This window comes from Eutrema salsugineum, unplaced genomic scaffold, assembly GCF_000478725.1.
Source record: "Eutrema salsugineum unplaced genomic scaffold, Eutsalg1_0 scaffold_1, whole genome shotgun sequence".
NCBI classification, from domain to species: Eukaryota; Viridiplantae; Streptophyta; class Magnoliopsida; order Brassicales; family Brassicaceae; genus Eutrema; species Eutrema salsugineum.
The window spans coordinates 6,554,479-6,569,757 of NW_006256909.1; the positions used below are offsets into that span (position 1 = coordinate 6,554,479).

General features: G+C 36.3%; 4 protein-coding genes, 1 long non-coding RNA gene and 1 pseudogene across 7 annotated transcripts in view; 2 read left to right on the forward strand and 4 right to left on the reverse strand.

The window, feature by feature from the left end:
- Window positions 1–848: 848 nt before the first annotated feature.
- Window positions 849–2,078, forward strand: LOC18030568 (zinc-finger homeodomain protein 2). Its single transcript, XM_006413339.2, has one exon. It carries the CDS (start codon window positions 1,056–1,058, stop codon window positions 1,737–1,739), a length of 684 nt encoding a protein of 227 aa, XP_006413402.1. The 5' UTR covers window positions 849–1,055; the 3' UTR covers window positions 1,740–2,078.
- Window positions 2,079–4,553: 2,475 nt separating this feature from the next.
- LOC18030569 lies at window positions 4,554–7,252 on the reverse strand (annotated as a pseudogene).
- A 315-nt stretch (window positions 7,253–7,567) lies between these two features.
- On the forward strand, window positions 7,568–8,449 carry LOC18030570. Of its 3 annotated transcripts, none has more exons than XR_002896794.1 (3): window positions 7,568–7,704; window positions 7,814–7,916; window positions 8,015–8,449. It is a non-coding gene; the product is annotated as an uncharacterized LOC18030570 (long non-coding RNA). The 3 variants fall into 3 exon arrangements; XR_002896793.1 differs by having other exon boundaries at window positions 7,587–7,916; window positions 8,015–8,146; window positions 8,218–8,449; XR_002896792.1 differs by having other exon boundaries at window positions 7,580–7,916.
- A 1,767-nt stretch (window positions 8,450–10,216) lies between these two features.
- On the reverse strand, window positions 10,217–11,155 carry LOC18030571 (adenylate isopentenyltransferase 4). The gene has a single exon (XM_006413343.1). The coding sequence runs from the start codon at window positions 11,153–11,155 to the stop codon at window positions 10,217–10,219; it is 939 nt and encodes a 312-aa protein (XP_006413406.1).
- Window positions 11,156–13,227: 2,072 nt separating this feature from the next.
- Window positions 13,228–14,156, reverse strand: LOC18030572 (pectinesterase inhibitor 2). Its single transcript, XM_006413344.2, has 2 exons — window positions 13,902–14,156; window positions 13,228–13,792 (listed from the first exon to the last, which is right to left on the reverse strand). Exons 1-2 carry the CDS (start codon window positions 14,085–14,087, stop codon window positions 13,415–13,417), a joined length of 564 nt encoding a protein of 187 aa, XP_006413407.1. The 5' UTR covers window positions 14,088–14,156; the 3' UTR covers window positions 13,228–13,414.
- A 698-nt stretch (window positions 14,157–14,854) lies between these two features.
- Window positions 14,855–15,279, reverse strand: part of LOC18030573 (protein S-acyltransferase 8) — a 2,978-nt gene continuing 2,553 nt past the window's right edge. The window contains 1 exon segment of the mRNA XM_006413345.2: window positions 14,855–15,279. This exon segment is cut by the window's right edge and continues 104 nt beyond it. Coding sequence (XP_006413408.2) covers window positions 15,083–15,279 — 197 coding nt within the window. The 3' untranslated portion in view covers window positions 14,855–15,082.

The following is a 15,279-nucleotide window of genomic DNA, read 5'->3' on the forward strand; positions in this document are numbered from 1 at the left end:
CACACATGGGCATATAACATGCAAATTTATGATCATTGGATAATACTCTTCCAACCCTCTTGAAAAATTAACTGCTAGATGAATTCGGGGATAAATTATCGCTAGGTTTTAGTACTAAATTTTGAACTCAAAAAGGGCTGCACAATAAACCATAATGCAAAATTTGGTTTGTAAGTACGTAGAAACTCGAAACATAAGGTAATTTAACTAAATAAATAATACCAAAACGAATTCTGTAAAGATCGTTCATAACTTCATATGGTTGAATAATTAATTTTGCTTTCGACTTAAAATTTTTCCTGTCAAAAATATTATATATATATATATATATATTATATAAATTTCGATGAGTTGATTCCTGATTTAAGGCTTTCTTTAATATAAAGAACACTATGAAAAGTGGGAAAATTAACGTCGGATTTATATTCACGACACGTGATCTCTACGTCCCATGCTCTTGCCATTTTGCTGTGATCAGTAAGCTCCCAAGGACACTTTTGCTACTTTCACCACAGATTCACTTTGATCCTGTTTTTGGCAGTAAAGTCCTCAGTATCAGACCTACCTTGCACACAACCCTAAGCGCCCTTCTAATCACTTATCAATATCAAACCCACCAGTTAATTACATCTTACAATAATTAATGGAATCTTTTGTTTATTTATCGTATAAAGTATAAACTATACTTTTCATTTAACCCTAGAAACATTGTGGGTCTTTTTTTTGGGTGTGATAAAACTATAATACTATATGAGAAATATGCTAAAGAAAAATGAGGCCCCCCTTTTACTAAGCGGTTGGCTTGGGAATTGTTGACCACACTCTCATCATCTCTCTCTCTTATCTTCACTGTTTCATCTTTTCCTTCAGATTAAACTAAATATACATATATATATATATATCTTTTATTTTATTTTCATTTTTTTGTACTCTTAACCCTCATGAATTATTGGTCTCCAGAATAGTTTTTAAGTTACAATTCAACTGTACGGATGTCTCTTGTGATGTTAAAGAATTAAGAAACAAAGAAAGAGAGAGAGAGAGAAGAAGAAAAAATGAATTTTGAGGATCAAGAAGAAGAAAGGGAGATGTCGGGTGTAAACCCTCCCGGCGGTTACGAATCTCTGAGCGGTGAAGGAGCCACCTCGAGCGGTGGTGGTGGTGGTGGTGGCGGAAGGAGAAAAACCGTTGGAGGAGGAAAGATAAGGTATAGAGAGTGCTTGAAGAATCACGCCGTTAACATCGGTGGCCACGCCGTGGACGGTTGCTGCGAGTTCATGCCTTCAGGTGAAGATGGTTCACTCGACGCTCTCAAGTGTGCAGCTTGTGGCTGCCACCGCAACTTCCACCGCAAGGAAACCGAGATCATCGGCGGCAGAGCTCACAGAGTTCCAACTTACTACAACCGTCCGCCTCAGCTTCCACCGCCGCCAGGATACCTTCATCTAACATCTCCGGCAACGGCAGGGCAGCCTTACAGGCCACCGGCTGCATCGGCGGATCAGGAGGATACGTCTAATCCGAGCAGCAGCGGCGGAACAACGGCTAAGAGGTTTAGAACGAAATTCACGGCGGAGCAGAAAGAGAAGATGCTGATCTTTGCGGAGAGGTTGGGGTGGCGGATTCAGAAACACGATGACGTGGCGGTTGAGCAGTTCTGTGCGGAGACTGGTGTTAGGAGACAAGTGCTTAAAATCTGGATGCATAACAACAAGAACTCTCTTGGTAAGAAACCCTAATTTTCCCCCCGACATATGATTTAAGCAGAAGAGATGATCATTGCTTTTGTTTTTTTTTTGTATGACTCTTTTGTAACTAGTTGTACTTCTGGACATTATTTCTTATTTTAGTTAATAAGTTAATTTAGTACTTTGGGGAGACAGTACTGTGATTAATAAGCTATCTTTAACTTTGGTTAAATGGTTCAGATTTGATAAGTTTACTTATATGTATGCAATTGAATGGATCGGACCAAATGATCCAAATTTGAAGTATGTTGTTTCTAGGCTAAAGTTGCTAGAGTTGTCGACCAAGAATTTTCACACTGTCTTAGGCTCAAAATGTCTTTGTAACACAGACCAAGTAATAATCAAATTTGCCTTTTCGTTTAATATAGTTATAGCTCTTTTAATTTATAGCAAATGTATTTCATTTATATATCTCATGGTAGAAGATAATATTCGCGCATATACACAAAAAGTTCATTTCTAATTCTGGAAAGCGTTTCTAGATTATTTCTAGTTCTGGCAAGCGTTTCTAGTTCATCCTATTAGCGTTATTATATTCTCATGTCAATTAGATGATATATGGAGTTTAATTGATTTTTTCATAATTTTATAGATCAAAGCTTATGGATCATAAAATCTGAAAAGTTTTAGTTATATTAGAGATAATATATCTAATTATGTGAGTATAAGGAAGGTGTTTAACTAAAACTTGACACGAAAGATGAAATTGCTCTTAGCCGTCTATCACGAGTCCGGGAAGCTTTAATCTAAAGTTTTTTTTGTTTTTTGGTATACGGGGTTTCACATATTCGTGTTACTAACACCTTTCAAATATTTTTTTATGGGACTTAATATTTAAAAGAAATTAAATTTTAGTAAATTCTTTGAAACTGAAACTACAATTAGAATTAAATAAATTATAATAATTTGGATACATAATTCAGTTATATAGTTCGAAACAAATCCGGAATTGAATACGCTTGAAATTAACCAATGATTTTTGGATGGAGGTGATAGAATCCATCTTGATGCAGAAGATGACGAGAAAGTCTTGAATTTACATTTGTCACCTTCTTCTCGCTATCTTACCAAACCCACCGCTTATCACATTAACTCGTCTTCTCTCTTATTCCTTTTATGTTCACTTAAGTATTGGGCATTCGCTTCGAAACCTCTAACTCTTTTTGTCTCTTTCACATTACGACGCAGCCCCATTAATAGACCATCAATTTAATTGCTGTAACGGTTTGATGTAAACATATCAAATTACTCTTAGAGGTCTCTCTCTCAATAACATTTGCGATATTTAATTAATTTTTTCCAATAATTTAAGAGAAATAAAAACTAGATGGGGCACAATCCACAAATTTACTATGGTCAAATACTATTGTCACGTATTTAGCGAATAATTAATCTTCCAGATATTCACAATTTAATGTATCGGATGATAGTTTCATTACTAACTAAATCATATAGTTTATAAATAATTGAAAATAACAAATTTGATTTATTTTTCTATACACAAGCTAGCAATTTGATTTAGCCGCATGCTTCTTTTTTTTTTTTGTTGCTACGAATGTAAATATTATTAATGGAAAAAGTTGAGGTTTTACAAAAGTTAGACCTATATTATTGTTACCTTGATATAAAACAAACAAAAAATTGTGGAAAGAGTGGATTCCTTCAATTTAGCTGGAGAGGCATTAGGCTCCTGAACTGTCGGATGTATTTTGTGAATTTGGTTATTCCGTTGTCTCCATATGTTGAGTACAATCGCTTGACTCACAAGTCTTCTGAGGATCATGCCGTGAGTGATTGCCATGACTGAATTATGGTTGGCATTAGTTCAAGTCTGATATGAGCCGTGGTCCATATAACAAAGCTAAACTCACACCACAACAGAAGGATCTCTAGTCTCATCATGCGAGCACAAGCCACTAGTTTTTGGAATCAACATACCCCATGAGGCAAACATAGCCATTGTTGGAAGTCTATAAAAAAAAAAAAATGAGTTCCAGAATTTATTACGAATTAGTTAATCATCGTATCCAGAATTTATAAAAAGTTATTGCCAGAGACTTAACCGATCGACATTACTATCTGACATTCGGAGGTAATAGAAAGATGTTTCGAGAATTAGGATTTTGATGAAGATTAAGGTATCTCAAAGGTTCAGGGATTACGACGTTACGTGCTATATAAGTTAGTTAATGATGGCATAGAACAATGCTATGATGGTTGTATAATGTATGTATGACATGACATCATCCATGAGGAGGATGTCTCACATACATAAGAGAATTCATGAGCTTACTTTCTCCGATGTCTCTGCCTAAAGCTGAACTTGTCCTGTTCTACTTAACGTTCCCCTCGCTTCTTAATCTTAATCGTATACATATTTATGCCGTTAAAAATATATCTTCTGTATTTCATCTGTATAGCTATCTACAATTCTAGCTCCCACTTGACGCGTGTGGATTCATTAAACGTAATCAAAGGTATAGAATTCAGAATTTCCTTTCGTTCTTTTCCCCACTTCATATGTGATTTGTTAGTTTTTTCATGCAACTCATTTCTCAAAGTAAAAACAAAACAAAACAAAACCAAAAACTAAGTACAGAAAGATTGACATCTTTCCTGTGTGTTTTCTCTGGGGTTTTAAAAGAAAAATTAAAGATGGGATACATTTTTAAGAAGACATCTTCACTTTCATACATAATCTCATCACATATACAGATCAAAAGAAAATTGCTCTCTAAAGCAATATGTTATTTTATCCCTTTTGTGCTATGTACTGCACCTTTAATTTGTCTTCATCATGTTCTTTTAATATTAACCAACAAAACCAATTATGTGTTATAGTTGTGCCTAATTCTACTTAATGGCCCAAGGCCTTGTTAATCTTTCTTTCTGACTTATCTTCACTTGACCAATCATCATCTTCTTCACTTCAGTTTCCATTACCTCCTGTTCAGGATTAAGTAAATGATGAATTTCAAACATGATCGCACTCTCTGCTTCAGCACTCTCTGCTTCAGCAGTCGCCGATCGTCTAGCGTCGAGCAACATCTTAAAGATTTTTGTAACGCTGACCTTATTGTCTGAGTTCAAACAACGGTTAAGAACAAAGACTTCGATATGGATTTACCTCTATATGAAGTTACAGATGTCTAAAGACTTTACCTCAGTGCTTAACTTAGGGCTTGAGTTCTTCCTTGAAAAAACAGACAAATCTTTAGAGAGAATACATAAGTTTTCATCTTTGAATAACATTGCAAATGCAGATAAAAGGTTGATGACAAAAAGAAAAGAAGAAAAGCTTCACTTCGTTTTTTGAGTGTCCATTGCTTCTGTGGCGTCACTCTTTTATCTCCTCCGATTGTGCGTTAGCAATTTTGAGTGCCAACTCGTACTCATCTTTAGGAAGATTTTCTTTCCGGATTCCAAGCCTGTGCAAAATGGTTTAACGATATTAAGAAAGGAAATGTATGAGCACGAAAAGTTCATCCAAGTTATTCGGAAAAAGCACCAAATAATCAATAGTGATACAAAAGAATTGACAGAATAATGTACATGAAAATGTGGAATAGACAAAGAGAGCCAAGAAAAAAGATACGATGCACACAACAAGTTCTAAATGATAGGTAAATCACATTCCTACGGTTGCCAAGCGTTGCAAATATTAACATAGAGAGAAACTTGACAGGATCAATTCAAAAGGGTGAATGAAACAAATTGAAAGTCTAACATTTACTAGGTAAGTATGCACGGACATCTAGAATTTTCTAACAAGAATACCTAACAAGCTGGACTGACAACACTAAACAATGCAGAGTGACAGACTAACATCTAGAGAAGGAGACAAGAGGCTTATCCTCTATCTTTTGGAACCACTTGATTAATTTTACCAGTTTCAGGAACCTTTCATGATGCTTTGATCTCATAGATACATAAAAATGGCGTAACTTAACCAAGGAGAAACATGGTGTCTAAATCAATACTCGGAACCATGGATACATAACAGAAGATAGGCGGAAGCACCTGAAAGAACTCAACTAATTATTCTCAAACTCGAGTTTCATGGTTGGATTCTATAAAAGCCGGAAGACCTGAGATAATATAACTAAATATTAGTCATAGTAATAATATGACAGTTAAAACAAGGTATTAGTTAAAACAAGGCATTAGTTAAAACAAGGCCTCAAACTTTAAAAGCACAAGTTTCAGAGATTGACAGAAACAGAACACCAAACCTTAACGGTAAATGAGCGAGGACCAAGTTGAGAGACAACATCGGCCCACTCAATCTTCCCCCAAACCTCTCCTCCCTTGCGTCTATCTAAGGAAATCTCCGCACACCAAAGCTCCAACCTCTCAGTAATATCATCATCAGGGTAATGCACTTTCCAGAAGACCACAATGTTCCCACGAGAGTTGCTGCTCAGTTTGCAGAAACCATATAAGATCATTTGGAGCTTACACGCGAGCTTTGCGTCCTGAGCCCCGTTGTTGGCTGCTAAACCATATTTAGACCAGTCCACAGCATCCAAACCCTTCACCTCCTTCCAATCCAACTCATCTGGCTCACACCACAGTATCCTCCCGCGACTAGTAAAACAATATAACAATTTCCCTATGGCACACCAATCGTTTCTATCCCCGGGTTTAGAATCCCGAATCCCGAATCCCGAATCCCCATATACCTTCACTAGGCAAGTAGTACAAGGTTTGTTGCTTCTCGACCACGGCATATATCTTCTTTTCCATCACCACGCTATTCTCGATCATCCATCTGTTCACCGGGAACTCAGGTATTGGCAAAGTATCCCAAGTTTGAGTCTTTGGGTCAAAAACCTCTCCCCAGTTGGAGAATTCCACGCAGCCTCCAAACACGTAAATCTTCCCGTCTACCACGTTTGCCGCTGGGGAAGCGCGAGCCACTCTCATGGACCTGACGCGATGCCACGTGTGAGAAAGACAGTCGAGAAGCAAGACACACGAGGTGGGACTTCCCTTTATGATCCCACCGATTATATAGATTCCATGATCCAGCACCACGAATGAAGATGATTCCGGAGGCTGACATGGGTGCGACGGGATCCGTCTCAGCCGCCGGTTCACGGACTTCTTGGCTGCGTCGTCGTTTAGCGTTTTTCCTCCGCGGCGGAGGACGAACCACCGTGGAGCCGGGTGAGGAGGGATGGTTAAGCAGACATAGTAAAACTCCTCTGTACAGCCCATTAGAGATCGCGTGAGGCGGAGCTCAGGGGAAACCACGAGAGAGCGATAGGTCTTGGAGACCAGAGATAAGGCGGTGCATTCGAGTCTTGAGAGACATGAGAGGCAGCTCAGAGCAACGTCAAGTGGCAACGATGACAGAGACACAGAAGCTTCCTCCTCTTTCCTCTGTTTTTTCGTGTGCCGTGGTCTTTTATCGGCGTGATTGTACATCTTCTTTCGTTTGATTTGAGTGACTGATCGATCTCCTGAATTCGGCGGCTGTTGCTTTTCTCCTTATGGATGAATTTGGGGCTGGGATTTTTTTTGTTTTGTAGATGGCGGTTCAGACAAAAGCTCTTATATAGATTTGATTTTCGAGGCCGACAAGGAAATTTCGTACTTTCCTTTTTCTTTCTAGAAGTGGATTTAAAGAAAGGCCTTAAAAAAAGTCAGAAAAGAAATAAAAAATACCTGGATTCTTAAGGGATACACATCAACAGAAATAATAGGAAAATAATCAACCAATCAGATTAAGCTACAATATATCAGTGTTTTGTCAAAAAGATCCACATAACACGTTTTAGGCTAATGAAACCTTAGGTTAAATTAGCTAAAGTTTGTCCGACCAATAAAAAAAAAAACTAAGGTTATCTCGCTTTCTCCTTATCCGATTTGTGATTTCTCGCATTTGCATAAGGCCCTCTAGAACCACAACTCTTCCCCTCTTAAATCTTTCAATTTCTCAAAATAGAACTCTGTAAGTACTTCTCATTCCCAATCGCAGCACATATTCGTTTCCAGGTTTTGGATTAATCTTTCTTCTTCGCTCCATATTATGAAATCTGATGTGGGTTCATGTAATTAAGAGAGGATGAACAACTCCAAAATTTACGACAAGAGCAACTAAGAGAGGATGAACAACTCCAAAATTTACGACGAAGAATGGACCACAACACAACCCAAGAAAAGGTAAAACATCAACTATTACATATTATTTATACTTTTATCTAATGATTAATATTTCATTAGATGAATCACAAATTATTTTAATTATATTGTCCATGAAGTTGATAGATTCAATCAGGACCGGATGATGCTATGTCAGTGAAGAATGAATGAGTTAAAGTTTCGTTGACAGTGAGAAGAAAATTCTGAGAAGATATTTGTGAAATATGAACCTTCCAATTCTCTTGATTCAGGTATGGATCTTCGGAAAGATAATTAATCATTGTGGAGGTTTACATGATAGATACCATACATTATTTTTCAGTACAAAAAATTCACTGAGTGCATATTGGACAAGTCAAAGTGTGTTGGAGATTCTTCTCAAATTTTGCTCCATAATTACCTCAAAAGCAAAGCAAAGTGTGTTGGAGATTTTTTTCTTCTTTGCATCAATGTTGCTCTTCTTTCAAGAGAGATATTTAATTCTTCTATTGCTTTGTAATTCCAACGTAATTGTTACTCAAAGTTATGGCAAGGCAAGCGAAGATTTGATATGATTGACTCAGTATGTTTCACTTTGGATAGGATTTATAACAATGTTTCACTTTGGATAGGATTTATAACAATGTTTCACTTCTATCTTCTGTAAATTGTCCTATAAAGGGCAAAGAGAATATATTGTAAGTATGAGTCGAATAAAGACAAAGTTCAAGTGAATACATGTAAAAATGTAAAGGATTAATTATCATCACTATACCCATGAGACAGCTACAGATTCTAGCGCAACTTTACGAGAATTGAATAGGAGCCAACATCACCATGCTAAGTCGGGTAATTTTCCACACTTCCATTTTTGTATTGAATGCAGTTATACAAGTTTAAAATACAGTCTCAAGTTTGAAAATCTCAGAACCATAGGTCTAAGAGTTACACTTCTCATAGCAAGCAGTATAAAGTTGTTTCTGTTTTAGGGAGAAATATGAAAACTTAATAAAGTTATAGCTGAAATGAAAAACCATGTACACAAAATTCGTTGATGATCCTCCTGTAAACGTTTTTAAATAAATCTCCACTAATAAGATTCAACTTATCTTACTACATATACATATTGCTGAATACAGAAAAGCTATCCAATAAATATTTTATCCTTTTAACCAACCTTTATATATATATTTTTAGGTTTCCATGGTTATCTTCACTGTTGTAGAGTCGTTATTGGTTTTCAATCAAAGACCGGCTGGTCAGGGTATCAGCTAAACGCACGAAAAACAGCCACATTCGAGTGTGTAGTGATGATAGACGCTTGAATTGTGAGAGCTGAGCATTCATCCTACCAGTTTGTGCTTCCATTTACCTTAATTCTTTACACATAAATGATATGTTACGTCACAATGTGCAGTAGAGTAGTAAGGGATAGTGGTTAGAAAGTGGTATAAAAAAAGCAACAGTACTATTTGCTAGATCAAAAAAAGCTCGTTATTATTCCTATAATATAGACTTGTAAGTTATCCCATTCATGTATTATTTCTCTTCTTCACGTAGTTTGTTTCCATGGAAAAGAGCAGTGGGAGATGAATGATAAAGTCTCCAAGTTAGAAAAATAAACCTAAAGAAGCAAATCATGCCTCAAATGCTTTCATATTTGCAGATAGAAATTTGGTAACGTATAATCAAAGACACTAATGCTTTAAAGTAAAACGACTAAATACCGAAAGTAGATATGTTTGGAACGCATCCAGGACAAGTATTCATGTTTATCTCTGTGAGGTAATGTTAGATCCTCTCTATCCGGTTCAGACATAATAGAGTTGCAAGGTAAATTACAAACTCACTTCATGTGACCAATAATTTGGTGGCAATACATATAAAGCTTTAATTTGCTTAATATACGATGTTCAAACCGTATTTTTCGAATTAAGTGATTTATATTCTTTCTGGAGCTTTCAAGAGACAATGTAACCATCAACAATATGAACATGCCAACAATTATAATTTCGTATTTCCGCATAATTCAGCCTTTGTTTAGCTTTTGTTTATAAGTATCATATCGATTTGACGAAAAAAGATGCTAAACCTCAAAACCATTGAAGCGTCAGGGTGATATTACATTGCATTTAATTAAAATTAAATCTTAAATATATAAAATAGTTTTCTTTATTTAATACTGAATACTAGAGCGGGCTAAACCCTAGTATTAAATAAAAATAAAGTTGATATGACCAAAAAATTAAACATATATATCACATGGATCTGAGTTCTAGTTAAGACCAGAACACAACTCCATATTTTTATTTTTTTTGAATATTAAAAAGAAGAGCGAAAACCTACATCAATCTCATCCTCTTATTCTTATTGATCTGCTGCTCCAAATGTCTCTTCACAATCCCCACACACGGTTCCACCACTTCCCTGTTCCATATCATTCTCTGCATCTCATCTCCACGGTCACGTTCTTTGGCTGCCCGAATTGCCTCCCGAAACGTTGCTGTAGCATCCACCTTCCTGATTTCCCACCCGGCAGTTCTCAACTTCCTGATCTTCTTGATCTGATCTTTTGTGAGCTGAAATGTGTTCTCTTTGATCGCTCTCACCGCCTTCTTAAAAGCCTCTTGTCTCACAGGGTCCCAATTCTCCTTGTCATTGTCCCATTTGTACGTTTTGAGGTAGTCATCAAACTCTTGCACCCCTATAGCCTTCCATATCCCCACTGCCACTGGCTCTTTAGGGGCCTTCTTGGTGCGGTGGAACTCAGCGATCTCTTCGAACATACCTGTCTTCATCATCTTTTCCAAACGTAAAGAAAGATACTCAAACAACACAGGCTGAGCCACATCTATCCAAATGAAACAACAATCATAATTCAACTCGGAGCAGATTGTCCCGTTTTTAGAGAACGGGTAGTTTCCTTGGTCATGATACGACTTTGCAAGGAGAGCATGAATGTAGGAGTTGGATCCACCGGCAAGGATTGGGAGCTTCTTACGGTGAGTAATGCCAGCGATGGCATGAGCCGCCATGTTGCGGAATTTTGCTGCTGTGACTTCTCCTTCCTCCGGGTCTAGCTCACCGAGAAGGTGATGTGGCACTCCACGTCGTTCATCCATGGTAGATTGGTTAGTAGTTATCTTCAAGCCATCATAGAACTGCATTTTGTCAGAGTTGATGATCTCGGCTTTGAAATGTAAAGCCAGATCAACCGAGAGTGCTGATTTGCCAGAGCCAGTGGCACCCATGATCACTACGATTTTTTCTTTAGACTTCATGTTGTGAATTCAGTAACAAGAATAGACAACAATGTTGCTGATATCACATTTTGGTTGCCCCATACATATATTTATACATGTTGAATGGTAAAACACATTCAATGTGCAACTTTTATAATAATTAAATAAAATTTTCATATAATTTATTTAATATGACTAGGTGTAATAATACCCGACCAAATTGGGATCTTAATTAAATAATGAACAAACATGTATGACTAAATATACCATAAGTATTAATTATCAAGAGAGTTTTATGGATTCTGTACATTATTTCACTTTTTTTATTGAATTATCATTTTGCAGAAATTTTGACTAGAAAAATAATGATAACTAATAGACAGACATAGATAAATTTAGAGATTTGGTCTAATAACATCATTGCTTTAGATCTATGTATTCTATAACTTTAACTAATTTTATAAGACATAAATTAAAAGGAAAAACATTGGTACAAAATTAACTACCATTTTCGCACAGATTTTTCAAGATCCCAACTTAATTATATACTTTATAAATACTGTAAAAGAAACCCGTCTTGATCACACAAAAAAAAGAGATTTATTAATCTTTTAGAGAGTAAATTTTTACTATTAAAAACATCATTACATTTTAAATGGTTTTATTGTTCTCAGTTTAATAATATGTGATTTCTGACGCTTATTCTGATTTCTGACGCTTATTCTTCTTCTTCTCTCCATGACACAACGGGTCTTCGAAGCCTGGAAAGGAAGCAATGTAAGCCTTTTACCATCAAACGATTGAGCTTTAGTTTTTCTTTTCTAATTTGGGGCTGGAAGATGGATATTCTCTGAATTCTGTTCCCCGGTATGAAAGTACCTGGGTTTTACTTGAGTTTGCGATGTTTCTTTTAGTTTTTTTTTTACAGGGAATTGGTTTTGGAATTAGGTTTTTCTCGAGTTCGTTGATTTTCTGATCATTACGTTTTTTCATTGGGGAGATTGTTAGTATTTGTGCTTCAGATACGAAAAGGACGATATCGTATGGCTTGATGGGTTTAACAACCATTTTGAATTAAACACTGGGGAATTAGTGGTCATGGGACTCATAAGCTGTGTATGTTGGTTTGATGGTTTGAACTAGACCTGCATTTTAGCATTATCTTATCATCAATCTTTTGGTCCATGCAGCTGTGATCTCTATATCTACCAAATTGATGAACTTACTATGCATCATTGGGTTTCTTGATTCATATTTGAAGCATGACCATGTATCAGCAATTGGAAGTATTCCTGAATGCTTTGCTTGACTCCACACATGTTTTAAACTCATAGTGGTAATACCAAAACTGGTCTATATGATCTGGCTAATCAATATTCATAATTTCAAAAAAAAAATAACAAAAAAATTTAAATCACAGAAACTACGAAAACAAATTATGAAACCAATAATTTGTAGTGATGTTTTTAATAGTAAAACTTTAAAATGTAATGATGTTTTTAATAGTAAAATGTAGTGTTTGTTTAATAATTTGTTTTTGTATTTTCTGTGATTTAATTTTTTTTTTTTGAAATTAGTGAATATTGATTAGCCAGAAAAAAGCACCCCTCTCTTATTGTACGTAACAAACTGACATGTCGTATATATAAGTTTCTTTAAGAACTTAATAAGTGAATAAGAACTCAAATAAACAAAACATAAATATGCAAATTATATGACTAATGACTTTAATATGTTTAAAGCTTGAATCACTCAGTCACCATCCCTACAGAAGAGGAACTAAACACAACATGACTTTGTTTCCATCTTTGGGCTTCCATCTATGCCTTTCCCTTGTGGTAAATTTAAAGACCATTTTTTCTTGTGTTTTTTTTTTGCCAAAAGGCAACACTGTATGTTTTTGATAAAAGGTTCAAAAGTCAATATGTTTGAAAGTTCGTTATTGTTATTGGATCCTCTTTTAAATCTTGTTAATCTTTGTTGCTCTTGGCTTTTCAAATGAAACAGAGCATGCAAATCTCGTCGCGTATCAATTTTCTTTTCAAAAACCTAGAGTCGTTTTTGTTCTAGAAAATAGAAATCAACATCCATATTGCATATTGTAAGAGATCGCATAGACACAAAAAACTTTATATGCAAATAACTTGACCACATTAGTTCTGCCAAATATTTTCAAAAACTGAATTACTAATTTATCGTAAGTTCGTAACACAGTTTATGTGTATATGTATGTATATTCATTTACTTATTTTCATTTTGTATTGTGAAACAAAAACAAAACCCGACCGGTTTAAAAAATCAGGCCCGACGGTGGACGTTCTCATCGTCGTCGTCAACGGCATCGGCGGCTCCAGCAGCAAGGTCGAGGAGTTTCTCCATCTGAAGAGTCATTTCCTTGAGGGTGGTGGAGGCCTTGTCACTGTTTTTCCCGACCAACTCCGTCACGCGCCTCATGTGGTCGGCCGAAGCCCTGACGTCGTAATTAGCCGTGTCCGGAGATTGCTTGAGCTTCAAGTTTGCGCTCTTGAGAGCAGCCACCACGGCCAAGTAAGCCTTGTGGCACTCCGTGAACGATGTCTTTAGCGTTGGATCTTTCTTCGCCGTCTCATCCACGAAAATCGCTGTCTTCTCGGCGTGGGATACCGCGAGTGCGATCACGGCCTCGGCCAATGGATGCTTTTTTTCCAAGAGATAATAAACGCATTTCTTTAGCATAACTAGTAAATGACTAATGATCATTCTCATTAATGGAGACATGTTTAGGTTTAAGAAGATGAGCTAGTACCAGGCCAATGGGAGCAGCCGTAGGGGGATTTGAAGTCAATGTATTAGCGCAGAAAGCTTGGTCATGGGCACGGTCACAGATGGCATCAATGTATTTCATGTGAGGGGAGGCTGCAGCTGGAATTAGGAGTAGTTGCAACGTAATTGCCGCCGCGGCGAAGCTGGACATGACGGAGGATGTTGCCATTTTCTTACCGTCGGCAGTTTTTTTTTTTTTTCAAATTTGCGGTTGATATTCAGATTTATGACGTTGTTTGGCTTTTTAGTTTGATGGCGGATATATATACAAGTACACTTAGGGTTTGCTTAGGGTTGGATAATTTTAGAAAGTACTATTATTATAACGGGTATGAAATACGTTACGTTTACTAAAATTACTTGCTAAATTTGGGGAACCATGTCAATAGTTCGTGTTTGTACGAATTTAGTCAAAGACAAAATCCATTATCGTCTTTCTTTGTGCCAAAAAACAGAAATAGATAAAACTGGAAGTGTTGATGATAATAGAAAAGATACCTAAATTTCTAATCCATCATATTTGCCGGCGTTGAAGAGACTTATAAGGTCAAAATATCTAAAAATATAAAATTTGGCTTAACAGATTTCTTTGGATTTTTATTTGACATAATACGTTATACATTAGGAAAACAAAGGAGTTCAAATTATTTTTCTGACTTTTTTTTTGTATTTGGATTTTTATTTGATAATCAAATTATTTTTAAACAAAGGAGCTCAAATTATTTGATTACATTTAGGAAAAAAAAAGTTTCCTTTTGTTTACACATTTTTGTACGTTGTTTACATTTTGCAATGAAGACTTGATAACCAATCATATAGATGTAGATTTAAGATTATATAGTTTGCATACCGTATGCAAGAGAAAATGATAAATTAGATTTTGGCTGAACTGGAAATTGCATAACCATTTTATGGTAGAAATCGAGTTGCGCTAGATTTTATCAACGCAAACACAGAATTGAATTCCACATAATATCAACAAAATAGCACAATACACATTGAGGAAACGAAAAGGGAAAAACACTACTACTCAAGATTACATGAACTGATTGGCAAATCCCCGAAACCAAATCAGATCTTCCGACTTCTGTTCTAAAAGAGACACTCCCCAAGTGTTTGGAACAATTAAAAACAAAGTAATAAAGTCAGCATCCCCTTCCTTCCTTAGCTTCGGCTTTCCCTGACTTTAGAATTAGCTACATCTGCTGCTATATCCCAGCTCCCACTTCTTCTTCCCCAGCTTCCATGCCTTGTTTCTGTCCTTATCGTCGCTGCTCTCTCAGCAGACCCAATAATCGACTGGTCAATGTCCAAAGTGTGATGAGGTTGGTCGTTGCTGGGCCTCTGCTGCATTACATCCG

What these genes read in the sequence shown, in the direction of transcription:
- LOC18030568 (XM_006413339.2), top strand. Translation starts at nt 1,056, where the DNA reads ATGAATTTTGAGGATCAAGAAGAAGAAAGGGAGATGTCGGGTGTAAAC.
- LOC18030571 (XM_006413343.1), bottom strand. Translation starts at nt 11,155, where the DNA reads ATGAAGTCTAAAGAAAAAATCGTAGTGATCATGGGTGCCACTGGCTCT.
- LOC18030572 (XM_006413344.2), bottom strand. Translation starts at nt 14,087, where the DNA reads ATGGCAACATCCTCCGTCATGTCCAGCTTCGCCGCGGCGGCAATTACG. An exon ending in CGGCTGCTCCCATTGGCCTG is followed by an intron (nt 13,793 to 13,901) that starts GTACTAGCTCAT and finishes TTGGAAAAAAAG; the next exon opens with CATCCATTGGCCGAGGCCGT.